This window comes from Seriola aureovittata, chromosome 8 (genome assembly GCF_021018895.1).
Source record: "Seriola aureovittata isolate HTS-2021-v1 ecotype China chromosome 8, ASM2101889v1, whole genome shotgun sequence".
Classification (NCBI taxonomy): domain Eukaryota; kingdom Metazoa; phylum Chordata; class Actinopteri; order Carangiformes; family Carangidae; genus Seriola; species Seriola aureovittata.
The window spans coordinates 29141462-29164352 of record NC_079371.1 but is presented as its reverse complement, the minus strand read 5'-3'; the positions used below and the strand labels follow the sequence as shown (position 1 = coordinate 29164352).

Below are 22891 nucleotides of genomic sequence, written 5' to 3'. Positions count from 1 at the left end.
GTTTGAGCAGAACTGAAGTGGTTTAAGAGATGTATGCAAAAAAAGCAGAAAAAAATATTGATATATGATGATTTTATAGCATTTTCTTTGTGTGTCCTTTTTTGGACGCGAGGAACCCCAGAGGGTACAAAATGTGTTACCAGTGTATAATAAACCTGTAACAGTAACTGACATTAGATTTTTAAAATATGTCAAAAAAGACACTTTCTTGCAGAAATCAATACCTTCAGCTGTAACACAGCCAAAATGATCAGCAAATCAAAAAAGAAAAGTGAAGAAAATGTCCAAAAAAGGACAGAGGGACCCCTGAGGGTTAATAAATCCCATGAACCGCTATTTAAATTACCACTATTATGTTTTTTTCTGTGCTAAATTTAACATTACTGGGGAGGAGAGCAACGCGGCTAGAAGTGACAGCGAAGAGAGGGCTAGTAGCTTCTCCTCTCCTCTGTCTCAGCGGAGACCGTCACAACTTCATTCACTCTTTTAACAAAACAAAAAAAAAAAGCAACGAAGGAAGCAGTAAATGGACTTACATATTTAAGACCTAACTAAATGTAATTTAAGACCTAACATGCGGCTAATGTAAAGCTAGCAGAGCTTGGAGAGTTGGTTATCTGGTTGCTAGGCGCACGCACGCACGCACACAGGTCAGGAGCTGCCGTTGCTGTGGCAATGCGAAAATCTGCCCAAAATTTGGCTTCTACATGGCTTCAAACAACTGCAAATTATGAGAAAACCGTTACTTCTTTTCATAAATCGAAAAGACCGTGCCAGACCTATTCCTTAAAATGAGTGAGTAAGCTCAGTGCGAAGACAGAGTGAGATTCTTTTGAAAAAAAAAGACGATTACATTAGGTGTCAATGAGAGTGAGACAGGTATTGCTGCCGGACTTGGCACCCCCGTTTAAATTTTGTGCAGACCCTGCCTGTCAAAGTTACATTTTATGAATCCCAACAACTATGTCTACATTTTCAGAAAGAATTATTTGTCTCCTTTTTACGGTTTGGCCGTGAGCTCGAGTTAAAAATAAAAATAAAGGTTATTTTTTACTGCTTCACGCACTCTAGCCAACTGACGCTTTCACTCTAACTTTGAAGAAAAAGTGATTTGCACTCCTCCTTTGAGTGCTCCTAATTTGAAAAGTTTACATGTTATGTAAAAACAGTTCCTGTCTTTTTGAGAGAGCAGAAGTTTTCCTCCGTTTTATAGTTTGAATCACATTTCTACGTGCAGGTATGAGAGAGCTGGGTGACTCAGAAAAAAGGTGCAATTTTGTTGAAAAAAGGTGGGTTTCTAAAGAAAATTCCAATGCATTCCTAATGCATTATTTATTCCCAGTTTTTTGGGGAATAACTTTGGGAAAAATTGGAATTTTAATACCAAAAGTCATAGCACCTCTTTCGGGATCAAGACGCACGTTTTGATGTATATATTACCGGGGTTTTCTCAAAGCTGCGGGACGAGTTACGCGCTGAAATTTGGCGGAAGAATAATAAACCCGAAAGAGAATATTAATAGATGCCTCGGAGCTGAGCACCCGTGGCACTAATGAATAAATAAATAAATGAAAAAAAAAAAAAAAAAAAAATAGAACAAAACAAACCAAGAAAACTTCCATTCACACACTCTCTCACACACTAAGGGGTAATATCAGTCAATATCGCTCTATATCAGCTGTGTTTAACTTCCTTTTCTTGCTGCATGTATATGTATGTACAGTATATGCATTTGTGTGTATGTGTGTGTGTGTGTGTGTATATGCACAGGTACAATGACCAGACATTAGCCTGTGCAAAATATTGCTGTATTACTGTGCTACTGTCCTGTCAACAGTCTCCTTGAATTTGAATTTGAGAGAGAGACAGAGAAAGAGAGAGAGAGAGGAACAGAGAAACACAGAGGGGGGTGAGGAGGTGGATGAGATAAGAGATACAGAGAGAGAGAGAGAGAGAAAGAGAGAGGTGCACATGTGCACATGTGAACTCATAGAGGAAGTGAGCAGAGCACCAGAGCTGAAACTAATGGACACTAGCAGCATCTGAACATGCAGCCACCACCCAGGAAGGTAAGACAAAGCTAATACATTAAATTAAATTTGAAGAGCATTTCAGTTAAAACACTGATACACTGATACTTTATGTATTTTACACAGTATGCTAAAAAAATATAGATTTATAGATTAATTAAAAAAATATTTGTGTATAAGAATATTTTGTGTTTGGACAGTGGATACAGTTTCTTGATCCTCTGTAAGGACAAAACCATTTGTCTGTAAGTGTTTTACAGTGTATGTACTAAATACAGATGTCTGTATAAGATCATTTAGAGTGTATGTTGTAAGGTATTTGAGACCTTCACATATTTGTGAACTCCAGAGTTGGACTTCATGTTGTCCCTTTTCTGTTGTTTATGACTGGAGACAGTTGTAACTGAGCTTCAAAGTGAAAGCTGATTAAGCTATCTCAGTGAGATCAGTTGTGAAACAGTGTACTGCTGTGTAGAGAAGTGACCAGTGCTAACAGTGTTGTAATGGTAAATGTTATATGCTTGTATGTAGAGAAGGGAGATGGTTGTAACCTTTTTGACTTTTCTGTCTGTACTTTTTAAGCCAGTGTGCTCAATATGTATCACAAGCTAGTCCCATGTGTCTGCTATTACATGGTGGAGGTGTTATTTCTGCAAAACAAACAGAACATTAAAGCTGCAAGCAGCGATGAACGGGGCCTTCACACTCCTGCGCACCTAGGGGGGCTCACAGCACGCCATTCGAAGTGGTCACACTTCGGAGCGACCGCCAGACACTGCATTAAGACAGACTGTGTGGCAACAGAAAAGATTTAAATGATTTATATATGCATTCTCAGGTTTGACTACTAGGTAGAGCCAGAGACCACATAATAGGCACACATGAGGCTCTATATTAAACCTTACACTGAAAATGGCATGTAAATGACAGGATTGTCACATAAGAGTTGCTTACTATTTTCAGTAGGTGGTGCTGTTAATATAGTGTTACATATTAGTATGCAGATGTCATCAAACGTAAAATTTCGGAAAGATTGGGCAAAGTATCATAGAGTTAAAACCACTTCCTATATTTCCATTAGGTGGCGCTATGAGTTTTACTAAATATGAGCATGTAGATGTGTTCAGGGTGGGAGTCTCATCACACCTATAAAATTCGGCTTATTTGGACACTGCATGCTGGAGTTATAGCAGCTTCCTGTTTCATGGTGAAGGATCGAAATTCACTGTGCCGCCCCAGGCGGGCCCTTTAACGAAAAATCAAAAGCTCTGCACTATAGAATTGCACGGGTCTGAAGATGAGAATAAACCAAAAATGATCTGGAATCGGACAATCTTTCGTGGACATAAAGCCACTTCCTGTTTCGTATTTAACACACCAGCAGAGCCACACCTTAAAGTGAAAACTCAAAACTGACATCCAAGAAGCATCAGCATATTCAACAAATTATTTTCTGACCCTTTTTTTGAGGGCCAGGTCAATTGTCTAGGAATAATAAATGAAAAAGTAAATCATAATACCACATGTTGCGTATAGGTGGCGCTATAAATACTACTAAATATGGACATATAGTTCTGTTCAGGGCAGGACTCTCATCGCATCAGAAATCATGGGGCTGTTTGGACAATGCATGCTGGAGTTATAGCGAGTTGAATTTTCATGGCAAAGGATCAAAATTTGCCATGCCATCAGGGGTGAGTCCTACAGCGAAAACTCAAAAGCTTTGCAATTTAACATCACAAAGGTCTTGAGATGCTGACCACAGATCATGTTGATCTGATGAATTCCCTAGGAGGAGTTCATTAAAGTACATGACCAACCAAATCACAAAAATGGCGCCAAAATTGCAAATTGAATTTAAAATGGCTGACTTCCTGTTTGGTTGAGGGTAACAATCTAGTAATGTAAGGCTGATGACATTAGGTAGTGAGCTTCTTCCGTGTCCCAGTCAGCAAAATACATACTCCGGCCACTTGCTTGTTTTCTTCTGGCCCAGTATATACCTGGTTCCCTGGCCCGAATCTGGTCTATATACATGACTGTCAGATGCTACTTCCACATCTAGACCAATTCTGGCACACACACAGAAACTCTTCTGGCTGTCAGTCAATACAGGAGGATAACAGCTGGAATCTGCCCGGATGAGGAAGTACAGTGGCAAGAAAAAGTATGTGAATCTTTTGGAATGTCATGGTTTTCTGAATAAATTTGTCACAAAATCTGATCTGATCTTCATCTAAGTCAAAGGTATTGACAAATATAATGTGTCTAAAATAATAACAAGAAAAAATCTGATCTTTCATGTCTTTATTGAACACACTCATTCAACATTCAAAATGGCAGTGGAAAAAGTAAGTGAACCCTTAGAATTTATAACTGGTTGACCCCCCCTTAGCAGCAATAACCTCAACCAGGCGCTTCCTGTAGCTCTGGATCAGAACTGCACATCGGAGGAATTTTTGCCCATTCTTCCTGGCAGAACTGCTTAAGCTCTGCCATATTCTTTGGACGTCTCATGTGTATGGCTCTCAAGTCAATCCATAGCATTTCTATTGGGTTGAGGTCTGGGCTCTGACTTGGCCACTCCAAAAGGCGGATTTTGTTTTTCTGGAACCATTCTGTTGTGGACTTGCTCCGGTGTTTTGGGTCGTTGTCCTGTTGCATCACCCACTTTCTAGAGAGTTACAGCTGATGTACAGACATTCTCAGATTATCCTGAAGAATTCTCTTATCAGTCAAAGTAGCTTTAGTCCACACCTGACACCAATTAGCTTTTTTGAGGTCATTAATTCAAGGGTTCACATACTTTTTCCACAAGTTCTATGAGGATTTTTTGGTTATTCACAACAAAGACATGAAAGATCTTTTTTTTTTTTTTTTGTGGTATTATTTAAGACAAATTATATTTGTCAATACCCTTGACTTAAATGAATATAAGATCACATTTTATGACAAATTTACTCAGAAAACCATGAAATTCCAAAGGGTTCACATACTTTTCCTTGCCACTGTATATGGGCTAGACTCAGGCTGAGGACCCAGGTATATGTTGGGGCAGACGTTTCATTTACTATAGAAGGCATTAAGTGCGATATTTGTGCATGAAATTAGCCTTCAGATAGTCCCCAATCCCTCAGCCAATCAAATGTTAATATGTCTAAATTGGTCTTGTGGGAGACATAGCTTCTAGAACGGCACATCGAAAATGATTTAATTTTACATCACTCCAAACATAGTGCGTACGAGTTAACTCAAATATTGGTAGGGACAATTCTGTTTTCCCAAAATGTTGTTAGGGACTTGTCCTTACTGTCCATATGCAAACCTACACCCACAGTGAAATGTTACAATTCACCCTAGTTGTTAGTTGTTACATATTCTGGGGTGAAATGTAGCATTATGATGTACACTCTGTGTGTGTGTGTGTGTGTGTGTGTGTGCGTGCTCGGTGTCTGTCTGTCTGTCACATGGAGCTATGTATAGAGTGCTGATCAAATGATTCCTAACTTGTTCCTAATTGGAGGAATAGGAGTAGTTACAACTGACCCATATTACAACCATCCCCGTTCTCCCCTACACTATAGTTTGTGTATTGCAACCTGTCTACTTTCATCTTTGTTTTCCTAGTTTTAGCTGTAAGACCTGTGTGTGTGTGTGTGTGTGTATCAGGACAGTGAGAGCAGGTGGAAATCAGAGTCAAACTTTGTTTGTGTTCATGCAGTTGATTCTGAAATATGACTGTGCGTGCAGGTGAAGGAGAGCCAGCAGGTGAAGCTGGTGTTCTCAGAGCAGCTCAGTAAACTGCAGACCAAACAGCACCAGGACACTGAGCTGCTTGAGGAGATCAGGTACTGGACTCTGTGGCACTCCATGATATGGATATGTGATGAAATCCTCCAGACAGTAGCAGGCAGAGAGATCAATAGAACAACAGAAATGGAGAATTCAAGCGTGTTAAGTTACACGTGTGTTGATGTTGTGTTCCCTCAGGTCCTTCAGTAAGCACCGGGCAGCAATAGAGAAGGGGTATGGTCAGGTGAGTGAACAGAATCTATTCTGGTCCACCATCAGTTCTGTTTCTGTTCATTGTTACTGGAAATGCTCATCACTTATTGATCTGAAGCCCAGCTCAGTGTGTGTGAGTGCAGGTTCTGTGTTTGTCATCTCATGTTACTCTAACTTTACTCTCATCAAATGATCCAAGATTCCACCTTTTCAGGAAAGCTCTTTTTTACACTGTTGTGGAGAATGTGTGTGCGTGTGTGTGTGTGTCGACATTTATGTTGACAAGTGCACACCCAACTTCTTAGCAAACATCTTATTAGTCTGACAACACGAGCAGCAAATATGCACAACCATAACACAACAGAAGTGTTTCAAGAGGACACTAAGAAGTGACAGGGTGCCTGGAGGCTCACCTGGTAAAGCACATACCATGAAGGTGTAGTCCAAACCACAGAGCCCCAAGTTCAAGTCCAACCTGTGGCCCTTTGCTGCATGTCATCCCCTCACTGTCACAATCAGAATAAAAGAAAAAAATAACTTAAAAAAAGTGATGAACCCAGCTGCCACACGTTTATTGTTCAATGATTTTGTTGTGTACTTTTGGCTTTACCCAGTTGTGAAAATGTCTGACACTTTGAATCATTTACATAGACAAATATTTAATATCAGTCATTTTAGAAGTGTGGTTGTTTGTCAGCAGCAGACAGAGAAACACAGGGCCAATCATTTTACAACACACCATGACACTAAAGAGGAATACATAAGAGCGACCAGAGGGAACCCTTAAACTAGTCTACAGCCATACCATTACAGCTGGCTATGAGCTAAATGCTTATATCAGAATGCTAACATGCTTGTAATGGCAATGCTAAAGTTTAAGTTGAGTTAGCGCATACACCAAGTACAGCTGATGAAGGCTGATGGTTCTTGGTAATAAACACAAAATATCAGACAAACTGAAGTTTTGACCTGATGATGGTGTGCAGCTGAAAACATCTGTTACTTCATTTTAACGCAAAAACCAACTAAGCTTATCCAGAGATAACAACAGCAAGTCAAGGGATTAAGAAATAATGACCCTGAAGTGAAGCCGACTGAGCACAGCTCAGTGTCAGTGTTGAGACAGAGGTCACAATGAAAACCAGAGGTTCTCCATCTCCAGGCCACAGCCACAATCACTGTCATCACATCATCATGAGCACATTTTATGAAGCTTAATGTGTACACTGGTTACTACTACAACAGAGGCCCCTCAGTCAAAACATGTTGTGTTGTTGATATTGCCAAAAGTATTCAATCACCCATCCAAATAATTGAAATCAGGTGTTCCAATCACTTCCATGGCCACAGGTGTATAAAACCAAGCACCAAGGCATGCAGACTGTTTCTACAAACATTTGTGAAAGAATGGGTCGCTCTCAGGAGCTTATTGAATTCCAGCATGGTTAGTGATAGGATGCCACCTATGCAACAAGTCCAGTCGTGAAATTTCCTCGCTCCTAAATATTCCAAAGTCAACTGTCAGTGGTATTATAACAAAGTGGAAGCGATTGGGAACGACAGCAACACAGCCACGAAGTGGTAGGCCACGTTAAATGACGGAGCAGGGTCAGCGGATGCGCATAGTGCGCAGAGGTCGCCAACTTTCTGCAGAGTCAATCGCTACAGACCTCCAAACTTCATGTCGCCTTCAGATCAGCTCAAGAACAGTGCGTAGAGAGCTTAATGGAATGGGTTTCCATGGACGAGCAGCTGCATCCAAGCCATACATCACCAAGTGCAATGCAAAGTGTCGGATGCAGTGGTGTAAAGCACACCGCCACTGGACTCTAGAGCAGTGGAGACGCGTTCTCTGGAGTGACGAATCGCCCTTCACCATCTGGCGATTTGATGGACGAGTCTGGGTTTGGCAGTTGCCAGGAGAACGGTACTTGTCTGACTGCATTGTGCCAAGTGTACAGTTTGGTGGAGGGGGGATTATGGTGTGGGGTTGTTTTCCAGGAGCTGGGCTTGGCCCCTTAGTTCCAGTGAAAGGAAATCTGAATGCTTCAGCATACCAAGAGATTTTGGACAACTCCATGCTCCCAACTTTGTGGAAACAGTTTGGGGATGGCCCCTTCCTGTTCCAACATGACTGTGCACCAGTGCACAAAGCAAGGTCCATAAAAACATGGATGAGAGAGTTTGGTGTGGATGAACTTGACTGGCCTGCACAGAGTCCTGACCTCAACCCGATAGAACACCTTTGGGATGAATTAGAGCGGAGACTGAGAGCCAGGCCTTCTCGTCCAACATCAGTGTGTGACCTCACAAATTCGCTTCTAGAGGAATGGTCAAATATTCCCATAAACACACTCCTAAACCTTGTGGAAAGCCTTCCCAGAAGAGTTGAAGCCGTTATAGCTGCAAAGGGTGGACCAACGTCATATTAAACCCTATGGATTAAGAATGGGATGTCACTTAAGTTCATATGCGAGTCAAGGCAGGTGAGCCAATACTTTTGGCAATATAGTGTACATGTTACTGTGTTTTCTGTGGGTTGTGAACTGTATTTCAGGCTCTTCAGAGGTTAGCTGTTCAGTACCAGAAGAGAGACTGGCAGAGAGGAAACATAGATGCTATCACTTCTGGGTAACTCCACACTCCCACACAAACGTCTCACCAGTTGTTTCTACGGAGTTCCTTTTGTGTCAAAAATATGTATTGACTGCACATGTGACTATTTGTCTGCGTCTGTTCAACTTTGAACTGCACTTCAGTTTAATGCCACCAAGCCTCTGGCTCTGACTGCTGACATCATCTTTATTAGAAAGTCAGTCATGATGATTTAAACATGTTTTCCAAAACAGTGGTTTTGTTTATGCAAATACACCATGTTGCTTCCAGGAGATGAGGTCAGATAGCTATGAAACCTTTTAGTTGTTGCAGACCAGTTCTACAGGGTTGCCCACTCTCACATGTGGAGCACTAAGTGTAGCTGACACAGATCTTACAATCTCACACCTATTACATTACATTCGTAAGACTAACTTTTCACCTTTCTGCGATCATGGCTGTATCCACCACTGAGGTCACCAAGGTCTTGGCCTATTATTTCTGAGCTGTGTTTAATAAAAATCATGACAAAATTGGCTAAAATAACTCTACAGTGGTGCTGCAAAGATGTTGTACAACACCAAGATCAGTCAAAACATATCTCAATAGTTAATTGATCATTTCGATCATTTCAGTGACTTTATTTAAGGTGAGGGTTCTTACCCGCAAACTGCTTTGGTATTTGAGAATATAGCTAAACTTTTTGGTGGTGAACACCACCCAAATGATACAAAACCTAGCTCCAGTTAGCACAACTCTTTTCATTTACCCATTTAAATGAGAACTTTCCCTGAAGAACAGAAAAACCATCCAATCTGGCAACTGAACACAGGATAATACACAGAGGCTTATAATATATGATTATAGAAAGATGTTTGAATGTGGACTGTTATTTTTTATAGTTAAGCCACTGGTGCTGATGTGTGTGTTTTCAGAAGTGTGTTTGGTGTGTGGCGGTCAATGGTGGATGCTGCAGCTCAGACTGCTGAATCACGACTTGCTGCTGCTGAGGAGTACCGCAGGCTGACAGGACAAGTCTCTAGAAGCTTCCGCAACACAAAGGACATCCGAGCTAAGAGAGTGAGAGAGCTACACAAACTACACACACACAAACACATACAGTACACTTACAGAGTGATACTTTAAACAGGAACTCATAATTGCAATACACTGCACTGTGACCACGAAATATATGTGTGTGTGTGTGTGTGTGTGTGTGTGTGTGTGTGTGGTAGGGCCTGGAGCGGCTCCAGAGGGTACAGGGTGAAGTGCTGGATGCCCTGCGAGAGCTGCACTTGATCAAAAAGACGTACCATCGACTCAGCCACATCGCCAACATCGCCAGAGAGAAAGCTGCTGATGCACAGACCAGGTGAATGTGAGTCCGTGGTAAAGAGAGAGAGAGAAGAAAGAAGAAGCGAGAAGAAAGTCTTATATATACTAGAAAATTCCAGGGAAATTTTGAGTGCCACGGGGGCTACTGCCGGGATGAGTACATGATTTATTTCCAGTGTTCAAAAGTCACCCTGATCATATTCTGGTTTTGAGAAATGTCTTGATATAAAAGACTCTGATATAAAACAGTGTCACATCCCTCCATCATGTATTATGTGGGAAATATCTCATATTCTGTCTTGTTTTTTTTTAATAAAACAAGAGGCAACAATGTCTTCAAACTGGCATTTAAAGGGTAAAATCCCGAAAACTAATAAACATTTGGTAGGTTTGAGCAGAACTGAAGTGGTTTAAGAGATGTATGCAAAAAAAAGCAGAAAAAAATATTGATATATGATGATTTTATAGCATTTTCTTTGTGTGTCCTTTTTTGGACGCAAGGAACCCCAGAGGCTACAAAATGTGTTACCAGTGTATAATAGACCTGTAACAGTAACTGACATTAGATTTTAAAAATATGTCAAAAAAGACACTTTCTTGCAGAAATCCATACCTTCAGCTGTAACACAGCCAAAATGATCAGCAAATCAAAAAAGAAAAGTGAAGAAAATGTCCAAAAAAGGACAGAGGGACCCCTGAGGGTTAATAAATCCCATGAACCGCTATTTAAATTACCACTATTATGTTTTTTTCGGTGCGAACATTACTGGGGAGGAGAGCAACGCGACTAGAAGTGACAGCGAGAGAGGGCTAGTAGCTTCTCCTCTCCTCTGTCTCAGCGGAGACCGTCACAACTTCATTCACTCATTTAACAAAACAAAAAAAAAAAGCAACGAAGGAAGCAGTAAATGGACTTACATATTTAAGACCTAACTAAATGTAATTTAAGACCTAACATGCGGCTAATGTAAAGCTAGCGGAGCTTGGAGAGTTGGTTATCTGGTTGCTAGGCACGCACACATGCACACAGGTCAGGAGCTGCCGTTGCCATGGCAATGTGAAAATCTGCCCAGAATTTGGCTTCGACATGGCTTCAAACAATTGCAAATTATGAGAAAACCGTTACTTCTTTTCAAAAACCGAAAAGACCGTGCCAGACACTGAAGCCAGAAGTTTCTTAGAGTCTTTATTCAGATATTCCTTAAAATGAGTGAGTAAGCTCAGTGCGAAGACAGAGTGAGATTCTTTTGAAAAAAAAAGACGATTACATTAGGTGTCAATGAGAGTGAGACAGGTATTGCTGCCGGACTCGGCACCCCCGTTTAAATTTTGTGCAGACCCTGCCTGTCAAAGTTACATTTTATGAATCCCAACAACTATGTCTACATTTTGAGATAGAATTATTTGTCTCCTTTTTACAGTTTGGCCGTGAGCTCGAGTTAAAAATAAAAATAAAGGTCATTTTTTACTGCTTCACGCACTCTAGCCAACTGATGCTGTCACTGTGATTTCCACTTCTCCTTTGAGTGCTCATAGTTTGAAAAGTTTACATGTTATGTAAAAACAGTTCCTGTGTTTTTGAGAGGGCAGAAGTTTTCCTCCGTTTTATAGTTTGAATCACATTTCTACGTGCAGGTATGAGAGAGCTGGGTGACTCAGAAAAAAGGTGAAATTTTGTAGAAAAAAGGTGAAATTTTGTGGGTTTTTAAAGAAAATTCCAATGCATTCCTAATGCATTATTTATTCCCAGTATTTTGGGAATAACTTTGGGAAAAACTGGAATTTTAACACCAAAAGTCATAGCACTTCTTTCGGGATCAAGACGCACGTTTTGATGTATATTTTACCGGGGTTTTCTCAGCTATTCTAGCTGTAGAGGAGCCTCGGAGCACTAATAAATGAAAAAGATCTAAATGTATATGCCCAACTTGAAAACCCTCCATGGGAGGAAAGATGAGGGGGAAAAGGCGGAGCCCCAAGGCATCTATTAATATTCCTTCGGGCTTATTATTATTCTTCCGCCAAATTTTGGCGCGTAACTCGTCCAGCAGCTTTGAGAAAACCCCGTATGGCGCAGGGTAAGGGACTAAATTAAGACCACTGAAAAGGATACAGCCTCCACTGACTTCTCAAAGTCAGCTACTGATCTGGCCAGTGATAACGTGGAGCTGATAACTGAGAGGCTGGCAGTGGGAATTGCCCACTATTCATTCACCCTTGGAAGCTAACAATTAGCTTCCAGTGGGTTGCTAGCCTCAGCTTGCTAGTTACCAGCCTTGGAAGTTACTACACATCATGCAATGTTTTGTTTTATAATACCCATTAAAAAAAGTCAGAGGAAGTGAAAGCCAGAGTAATTAATTCTGTCTTATTGTGTTGTACACACAGAGCTGTCAACTGTGGACATGTTGCTACAGTGTTTGTATGTGCAAAATACAGCGTGTGTTAAATGCTGTCTCAGGGACAGAATGAATTCAGTCAGAGATTATTTATGGAACTGTTTCAGATAACATGTGGGTACACTCTGGATATTTATGTCTCATATGTTTTGCCTTCCAGGGCCAGAAAGAGTGAACATGGGATCTTCCACTTTAAAACTGGCCTACTGAAGATGACTGCTAAGGTATGGAGCTGAATTACTGTTCATCGTCAAATCAGAAATTAAAGTAAGAAGGTCATGTTTTTTATCTGTTTATCTGAGGCTTTCTACATTCATGACATGGAGGTTAATTTAATAACCATTTTCCATTTGGTGATGGTGTAAACAGCTGTGGCTTCTCTACCTATAAACATGTATGCTGTAGTCAGGGCAATGACCTGAGGTGACCTGACGAGGTCAGAAATACAGTTTAATGAAGTACCGTAAGATTTAAGTTTAGTTATCATGTGTGTGTGTGTGTGTGTGTGTGTGTGTGTGTGTGTATGTGTGTGTGTGTGTAGCTCACTGCTAGGTTGAAAGAGTGTGACAACCGTTTGACTGAAGTTCGTAATGAGTATCTCCTGGCTTTAGCAGCAGTGAATGCCCATCACCAACACTACTATACCAATGACTTACCGCATATTATGGAGGTAACACACACACACACACACACACACATATACACACATGTATATCTGAACACTGACCACATGATTTACTGACGTGTTGCAGGATGTTGGTCTGTTGACAGTGTTTCTCTTTCTGGAGCTTCTTTGTAATTGAAGCATGATGTGTTATACTTATGTTAGTAATAATACAAAACTTATCTCTGTCATCATCACTGTTTCCTTGATGTTTGATGTTCAAGACAGAGAAGTTGAAATCCCCCCTTCATCCTCTGATTTTTTTTCACCAACTAATACCCAACAGTTCCGATTCACTTTGATTAGAAACTGTAGAATTGTTTGAGGAAACTGATCCTGACTGACTCATCACTTCCAAAGGGAGAGAGAGGCTGAAGGTGCCAGTTTAAAATTTGATATTAATTACCATGATAACAAACAAAATAAAAACAGAAAAAACAACACCATACAGTGTGCACTAACGCTGCAGTGTGTATAATTAAAGGTTAACAAAAGATGTCAGTCATGTGCTGACACACTGACAGCACATGACTGACAGCATGACTGACAGCAGTTACTCTTGACACACTGGCGAGAGTAAGTAACAGTACAATTCAAAGAAAAGCTGCACTGTGACCTAATCTTGTAGAGAAATGACCCTGTTTTTTAAGTTTCAATAGGTTTTTAAGAAGTTTGCATTTATCAAATTACCTGAAATAAGTTGACAACATAGAAAACTACAGGTGCACACTGGGCACATATGCTGAAAGTTTTTCAGACTTTGGGCCTATAGAGCAGGTACATTATGACCTCCTGTTGGCTCACACACACACCACAGTTGATTTTGTGTCCCTCCACCAAACATCACCTCACAGCCTGACGTTGTCCCTATGGAACTTTTTATGAGGAGTCCTTCATGTTCATATACACTTTATTAGGTACATCTGTTCAGGCAAATACAGTGTATAATAAATGTATAATAACAGGTTTATGACTGAGCTCATATTTAAAGCTGGTGTACTGAGAGGTGTTTCTGTTGTTTTGTCCTTCCTGTTACCTGCATGAGGGGTGGTCAGAATGTTACAAACACATCTGAATATTATGCAGCACCATCACTTGGAGCGCAATGACAAAATATATGATTTAAATAACACAAGACGCTGTCAACAAAAACTGAACAACCAGGCATCATAACATTTCATTGGATTACATCAGATTAGACAGGTGTACCTAATAAAGTGACCATGGAGTGTATCGTCTGCTCTACATGAAAGTGTTCATCTGTGATCATTTGTTTGTACTGATGATATCTCATCGTCTGTTTCTCCTCATCAGCAAATGGATGGAGACATTTACGATGATCTGAGGAATCACTTACTCCTGCTGTGTGGGACAGAGCTGGACACCTGTCTGTCCACACAGAAATTGTACAGCAAGATATGGGACAGTGTGGCTAAGGTGCGTGTGTGTGTGTGTGTGTGTGTGTGTGTGTGTGTGTGTGTGTGTGTGTGAGACTGAGTTCATTATTTTGATTGGTTTAAGGGATGACTGTGTTGTCTGGTTATAGAGGCTCTTATTCTAATTCATGTTAAATCAGAGTGAGTGAAACATTTCTAATAACAGACTCACTCCGACTGGTGTTAGTGACAGACATTTGATAATGTCTGAAATAGTTAGTCTGTGCAGCAGGTCATTATGACCTACGTTGGGAACACACTGCCTGTGTTGTGTGAGCGTGGTTGCTGATGTCGCTGAACTGCTGTGGAAAATCACATGTGTATGTTCACACTGGCTGTGTCTCTGCTACTGCAGCTCTCTTTCTACCTATAGTTTACAAGCTACTGTAATGTTGGATTTCTTGTCATTTATTTTTGACAGACAACGTCACCGAAATGAAAAACAACACATTCCTCGGCTGCCAAGCTCACGCCACACAGCCAACATGTTCCTGGGCCTATAATTAGGTTTGGTTTCTAGGTGACATCTAGTGGTCGTAGTAATCATGACATGTGTATTTTACAATTACTTGTCATTTATTTTAGACAGTGCCTGTCAATTAAAGTGTTTTATTAGATAGGTTAGATATAGGATATTTCTTTCGGCTCTTGAAATAGCATTGTAGGCATATAATAACATAATAATATTTCAATAAAAAAACTCAGTATGAGAGGTACATTTAAACTGAATCTCTGTCCCACTAAGTAAAACCTTAGCAGTTAAAATCACCAGGGCAACCTCTGAGTGCAGAGAGGGGGCAAACAGGCAGATCAAATTACCTTGTTAGAGACTCCTCTGGTATCTGTGGTGTTTATCAACCACTTTACTTACATTTCTACATTATTTAGACACATCTCAACTGGTTTCACTGGAAACATGTTTCAGTCCAGTTTTACTCAGGAAACATTCGGCAGTTAATTTCAGTTTGTCATTCTAACTGACTCCACATGATGTATATTCTAATTGATAGATTACTTTGGAGCTACTTTTGACTCCACAGACAAGTACTTTATATCACTGACTTGGGCAGAGTCTCCTTTCTCAGAAAACACAAGGCTTTAGCTGATAGGATTGAATAGTCTTTGATTGGCAAGCCAGAGGTTGAGAGGTGTGTTTAAGCTGAGTCCAGGTCTCACTCAGTAGGAATTGAGCACTTAGGATCACCACGGCAACCTCTTAGTGCAGATGGACAGACAGAGGTGATTCAGATCAGCTAATTAGACGAACTCTGTGATGTCTGTGGTGTTTATCAAACATTTGACTGACATTTGGCAGTTTTATTGTCTTCTCGCTGGCAAGAGACAGAGCCTGAGACATACTGGTTTCAGAATGTCCGTCCATAAGGACAAACGTCCCTTCTGGTGGACACAATATCTCAGTAACGCCTTGACGGAATTTTTGCACAATTGTTCACTTGGACTCACGGATGAAATGATTAGATTTTGGGAGTCAAAGGTCAAAGTTCAAGGGCGTGCTAACCTCACAAATCATGATTTTGGCCTTGTGAATGCAATATCGCCAGAGTTCCTTGAGGAAATCCCGCACATAAAGTAATTAGACTTTGGTGGTCAAAGGTGAAAAGTTGAAAAGTCAAGGTCATGGTGACCTCAGAACATACTTTTTAGCCATTACTCAAGATTAACACAGATACAAAGAGTTGGTTGCAACTCCATTTTTTTTTTTCTCATTCAATTTTTATTGAATTTTCTTAGATACAAAACAACACATACCAACATACAAAACACACAAAAACAGAAATCCAAATTGTATCCCAGTCCAGATCCCGCTGTAATTCCCCTACATCTCTGTCCCATGCTCTCATTCCTGCCGAGGGTGAATATTTTGTAGAGTTTAATTGATCATATAAATATGATACTATCCGTCTAGGAGCATCCTGCAACCAGCCTAGAACGGGATGAATTTTTAGTTCTGCTCCCCAGGGAACCCTGTAGGCCTTACATGCAGACCTCAGTCTAAAATAAAAGAAAAGAGAATGCTTATCAATTCCATATTGAGAGATCATTTCCTGAAAGTCAAGGATATTTCTTGACCCATTGATGTCATTAAGAGTTCTAATGCCTTTCTCTTCCCAATCCTTATTAATGAATGGTTTCCCCCCAGACAGAAATACACCAAATACCAAATACTTTTATGACCTATAAATCTCTCTACTGCTCTAAACACCTGCAATAGATAAGAAAATATGGGACCATAATGTAAGCCACACTTCTTAGAAGAAATGCCCATCAGGGGAAAATCTTTCAACCTTATGGGTGCGATTAAATCTTGCTCCATACTTTTCCAGGAAGAAACTTTATCGTCATCCATCCAAAATTTAAGACTTCTCAGCACAAACGCCCAGTGATATAATTTAAAGTTAGGACATGCCCATCCTCCATTGGGCTTACTGTGCTGGAGTACCGACCACTTTATACTAGGTCGTTTGTCCTTCCAAACATAACTTCTCAATAAGGAGTCTAATTTTTGCCAATAACCTGATGGGGGTGGCAGTGGAACCATAGAGCTAATGAAGTTAATGCGGGGTAAGATATTCATTTTAATGGTCGCTATACGAGCCGGTATTGATGCTGGCAAATGTTTCCATCTACTGATGTCATCTTCTATATTTTTTAAAACTAGAGAGAAATTGGTTTTAGCGATAGTCGTTAAGGATGTGCTGATTCTAATACCCAGGTAAAGTACTTCCTGTTTAACGCTTATCTGCGGGGGGATGGACACATCCTTCTGGTCTATGTTAAGAAGCTTTAATGCTGATTTTGATGAATTAACTTTATAACCAGAGAAGTACCCAAAGTACTCCAAAATTTCTAATACAACTGGGAGTGACCGTTGAACATCCGCCATATATATCAGTGTGTCATCTGCGTAAAGTGAAGTTGAGTGTGATGTTGTACCTACTGTTATAGGGGAGATTCGAAGACAGCTCTTAATCAAATGTGTCAGCGGTTCAATGGATAAATTAAAAATTAAGGGAGAAATCGGATCTCCCTGGCGAACCCCCCGTTTTATATCAAATAGTTCTGAAAAGCCTCCTCCTACACACACCCGGGCTGAGGGATTAGCATACAGGATCTTAACCATATTGATAAAGTTATCACCAAACTTGAATTTTTTCAGCACCTTCCAAAGATATGGCCATTCCAAGCGGTCGAATGCTTTTTCAGCATCGAGAAATAGCAAACCGAATTCAGGTGGGATCTTATTTGTTGCACTCAGTATGTGGAGGAGTCTGCGGATATTATCGGCCGCAAGGCGGCCCTTAATAAAGCCAGTTTGGTCTGTGCTAACTATTTTCCCAATGATTGTCTCAAGTCTGCTAGTTAACACCCTCGAAAATATTTTAATGTCCGCATTTATCAGTGAAATTGGTCTGTAATTGGCACATTCCAGGGGGCCCTTTCCAGGTTTGGGTATAACTGTAATCAGAGCTGTATTCAGATCTCTATGGAAAAAGCCCTGTTCAATAGCATAGTTCAATGTTTCCAACCATAATGGTCCAACAACATCCCAAATAGCTAGATACAGCTCTACCAGAATGCCATCTATACCAGGCTCCCTTATTGGTGCCTTTAACTGCTTGTAGTAGCTCATCCAATGTAATTGGAGCATCTAAATTTATGGTGTCTTCTTCAGATAGACTAGGGAGATCCAATCCACTGAAAAGCTTAGTAAAATCGTCCTCCGATGGGACACAGCCACCCATGTACAGATCTTTGAAATAGTCTCTAAATGTCTCATTTATTTCTTCTGTTGATGACACTACTCCTCGTTTCGCACATTTAATAGCTGGTATGGCCCTTTTAGCTTCCTGTTGTTTAAGCGTAAGCGCCAGTAGATGACTGGGCCTGCTGCCCTCTGCATAGTATTTGTGCTTAGTTATATGAATCATGTATTCTGCTCTGCGTCTTAGTAGATCGCTTATTTCCGCTTGTTTAGTTTTGAGCTCATTTTCAGTTGTTATGCTATAGTTCCCCTTGAGCAGTTCCTCTAGGTTTTTACACTCCTGCTCCAGTAGGGAGATGTTTTGCATCCGGCTCTTGTGTAGATACGAACTGAAACCTACTGCATTATTGCGAATAAAACCTTTAACCGAGGCCCAAACCACTGTCAAGTCTGTAACACTATTTTTATTTATGGATATAAATTCAGTCAATTTTGCTTTAGTTGGGTGATAAATTCTTTGTTTTTTAATAGGGTACAAGTGAATCTCCATCTAGAGGCTTTATTTTTATTGTTCCCATACTTAAACAATGAACTAATGGGGTTATGATCAGACAGGAGTCTGGGCAAAGATTTCACTGAGTGTACAGAGGGCAGCAATCCAGATGAAATCAGCATATAATCAATGCGGGAAAAAGTTTTGTGTCTCGAGGAGAAAAATGTGTATTCTTTAACAAAAGGGTTCTGCACCCGCCATACATCCACCAGGTTTAAATCTTTTATAAAACAATTTAAGGCTTTGGATGCAGAGTCTTGGGGGCCCACCATAACTGAGTTGGATTTATCCAAATTTACATCAATGAAAGCATTCATATCTGAACCTATGTACAACTGATAATCGTTCAGCTTTAGTAGTTGTGATGTAATTGAGGGGAAAAACTCAGCCTCAAAGATGGTTGGTGCATAGATACTGACAAACGCAACTTTTTTGCCTTGAATAGATGTACAGCAAAAAGCTAAGCGTCCCTTCTTGTCAGAGCCCACCTTTTCGACTGCTAGATTAATGTTGCGTTTCATCAATATCATCACTCCTTTAGTACGGGTGCCGTCAGCGGAAGCCACTACAGATTTATAAAGGTGGTTTTGAACCCTGGAAGTGTCCTCAAGTCTAATGTGCGTTTCCTGTAAAAGTGCGACGTCTACCTTCTTTCTACGTAGATAATCTAAAACCTTTGTACGCTTATTTGGAGAATTCAGGCCTCTGACATTAAATGACATTATGTTAAAACTCTCTAGTGAATCCTTGTTATCAAGATTTCCTTGACACTGGTGATTTAATTTGGTGGTGGAACCTGGCGGTGCCCCCCCCCCAATTCAGCCCTTTACTCCCCCCCACCCCAATCCCATCTCCCCCCTCACTTCGTAACATCAGTGAGCAACACTCAGCAATGTCTAACACCGAACACTGTATGTCCCCAATGTTAAATTACAAAGAAAATGTACCCATATAACCACATGTGAAAAAGGTACAGAGTAGCAAACCTTACTCTCCGACTATCCTGCCTTTAGCAAGCACAGAGCATATAACCGTTATAACATTCATTCATCCCAGTGAATACCATGGACTTGACCGTCACTTTGAAATGACGTCATCAGCGCCGGTTCTCACCGTGCGGTCGACAATGCAAACAAAAACAAAAAGCACCCGAGGTACAGTATAAACTAAACACATACGTCCGTAGTCTTCAAAACAAGATATTCCATAAATAAAAACAAATTAAACACTGACGGCATTTATTCTCCGTCATATCTTCCTTACAGTGTTATATAATTCAAATCAATACACAGTATTGTCCTTTTACTGTTTAGTCCTTGGTGCAGTGCAAAAAATAAAAACACGGATGGGAAATAACCTTACAAATGTACCTCGGTTTTCATGACGAAAGAACCTGTTACAGCCATGGTACATACACTTATCAATGTTGTAATATTTTCAGTCACGGTTTTTATAACGTTAACTGTTACTGCTCACCCATTTCCTTCAAGCATCTAACTTTGCTTTATCCCTGGTTTTCTTCCTCGCTGTCCCGCGCCGACAGATGCAGGGCCTCTCTCGCGTCTTCCACCGAGTTAAACGACATCTTCTTGCCCTTGTAGTTTACCTTCAGAATCGCTGGATAGACGAGGTGGGAGTCTATTCCTTTTTGTCGTAGCTTGGCGCGGGTCTCCCTGTATGCCTGACGCTCCCGCACCGTCCCTGGACTGAAGTCAGCAAAGAACCGCAGCTTGGTGCCATCGGGGAGGGATGGGTTAGCCTTCCTAGCTCCCTCCAGGATCGCCTGCCGGTCAGCGTGATGCAGAAGTCTGAAGATCATGGTTCGGGGTCCCGACGTATTGTTAGAGAAGATGCGGTGGGCTTTTTCGACCTCCAAGGTACTGTGGGAGCTTTTAAGCGATGGTATCCATTTTGGTAACATCTTTTGAAGATAGCCCCGCGGATTTTCACCTTCAGCGCCCGCAGGTAAGTTGACCAGTCTCACATTGTTGCTCCTGGATCTGTCCTCCAACTCATTAATTTTCTTTTGAAGCTTGGTCAGCTCCGCGAGACAGGTGCTACTGTCTTTTTCGCTTTGACCCACGTTAGCTTGAATGCTATCCAACGCCTGAACACTGTGTTGAACTTTTCAGCATGCTCCTCCAATTTCTCATTCAAAGACTTAAGGATAGTGCCATTCTCCGTCAGGTGTTTCTCAATCGGACTTAGAGCTTGCTCAAGTGAGTCTTTTAACATGGAGGCTACCGTTTCCTGCAGGGACTCCATCTCCGACGCAATTGCTCGTTTAATTAGTGTAGCCATGTCTTCCGGAGACTCGCTAACGTTAGCTTGTCTTCTGCTCGACAACTCCTGCTTCTTGGTCGGCGCTGGCTTTTTCTTTGAGGTCATAACTTAAGACTAAACCTTTATATACATTAATTGAGAGTATTTAGGTGTATGGGTCCCAGTAAACACAAATAAAAGGGGCTATATTAACAGCGCTCAGTGTCGTGCAGCCATCTTGCCTCGTGCCTCACGTGAACTCTCACTTGCAACTCCATTTAAAATATTAGTTCCTAGCATTTAACAATGAAAGTCAGCTTCAGATTTTTCTCAGCAGCCAGCAACGCATTTCTCAGGAAATGGCATTGTCTAGTTGGTGGGATTGCTGAATGAAGTAATTCCACTATATGCCATCTACCTGAAGGGGCAGAGTCGGCTCTTTTTCCTCAGGAAGCTCAGATCTTTTGACGTCTGCAGTGAAATGCTGCACATGTCAGTGGTGGCCAGTCAAAAAGGCTGGGTCTGTGCTTGGCAGGAGTCGGGACTCACTCAGGACTGTTGTGGAGAGTTGCAGGCAATGTAAGATGGAGGCCATCTTAGACAGGGACAGAGAAACAGCTACAGTTGCAGCAAATGTCTCATCTCACTGCGCCGCGGAACAGAAGGTTCAGGAGATCCTTTGTTCCAACTGGCATGAGGCTATACAACACCTCAGCCAAAGGAAGTGGACTAATCTAGTTAGTGCCATGGGTGCTCAGCTCCGAGGCTCTCTTCTACAGCTAGAATAGCATCTATTAATATTCTCTTTTGGGTTTATTATTCTTCCGCCAAATTTCGGCGCGTAACTCGTCCCGCAGCTTTGAGAAAACCCCAGTAATATATACATCAAAACGTGCGTCTTGATCCCGAAAGAGGTGCTATGACTTTTGGTGTTAAAATTCCAATTTTTCCCAAAGTTATTCCCCAAAAAACTGGGAATAAATAATGCATTAGGAATGCATTGGAATTTTCTTTAGAAACCCACCTTTTTTCAACAAAATTGCACCTTTTTTCTGAGTCACCCAGCTCTCTCATACCTGCACGTAGAAATGTGATTCAAACTATAAAACGGAGGAAAACTTCTGCTCTCTCAAAAAGATAGGAACTGTTTTTACATAACATGTAAACTTTTCACACTGTGAGCACTCAAAGGAGGAGTGCAAATCACTTTTTCTTCAAAGTTAGAGTGAAAGCGTCAGTTGGCTAGAGTGCGTGAAGCAGTAAAAAATAACCTTTATTTTTATTTTTAACTCGAGCTCGCGGCTCTTTGACAGGCAGGGTCTGCACAAAATTTAAACGGGGGTGCCGAGTCCGGCAGCAATACCTGGCTCACTCTCATTGACACCTAATGTAATCGTCTTTTTTTTTTTAAAAGAATCTCACTCTGTCTTCACACTGAGCTTACTCACTCATTTTAAGGAATATCTGAATAAAATAGAGACTGTAGAAACTTCTGTCTTCAGTGTCTGGCACGGTCTTTTCGGTTTATGAAAAGAAGTAACGGTTTTCTCATAATTTGCAGTTGTTTGAAGCCATGTAGAAGCCAAATTCTGGGCAGATTTTCACATTGCCATGGCAACGGCAGCTCCTGATCTGTGTGCGTGCGTGCGCCTAGCAACCAGATAACCAACTCTCCAAGCTCCGCTAGCTTTACATTAGCCGCATGTTAGGTCTTAAATTACATTTAGTTAGGTCTTATATATGTAAGTCCATTTACTGCTTCCTTCGTTGCTTTTTTTTTTGTTTTGTTAAAAGAGTGAATGAAGTTGTGACGGTCTCCGCTGAGACAGAGGAGAGGAGAAGCTACTAGCCCTCTCTCGCTGTCACTTCTAGTCGTGTTGCTCTCCTC

The 22891-nt window shown here is 41.0% G+C and overlaps 1 protein-coding gene across 2 annotated transcripts in view; it reads left to right on the top strand.

Annotated features, from left to right (window-relative positions):
• Positions 1-1699: 1699 nt before the first annotated feature.
• LOC130173862 (F-BAR and double SH3 domains protein 1-like) overlaps positions 1700-22891 on the top strand; it is a 42244-nt gene continuing 21052 nt past the window's right edge. For both annotated transcript variants that reach the window (XM_056383392.1, XM_056383393.1), the window contains exons 1-9: positions 1700-2069; positions 5781-5878; positions 6021-6066; positions 8593-8666; positions 9566-9710; positions 9866-10002; positions 12525-12588; positions 12906-13034; positions 14343-14465. In XM_056383392.1, the coding sequence (XP_056239367.1) occupies positions 2049-2069; positions 5781-5878; positions 6021-6066; positions 8593-8666; positions 9566-9710; positions 9866-10002; positions 12525-12588; positions 12906-13034; positions 14343-14465 (837 nt within the window). In that variant the 5' untranslated portion in view covers positions 1700-2048. The remainder of the gene's footprint in view (positions 2070-5780; positions 5879-6020; positions 6067-8592; positions 8667-9565; positions 9711-9865; positions 10003-12524; positions 12589-12905; positions 13035-14342; positions 14466-22891) is intronic.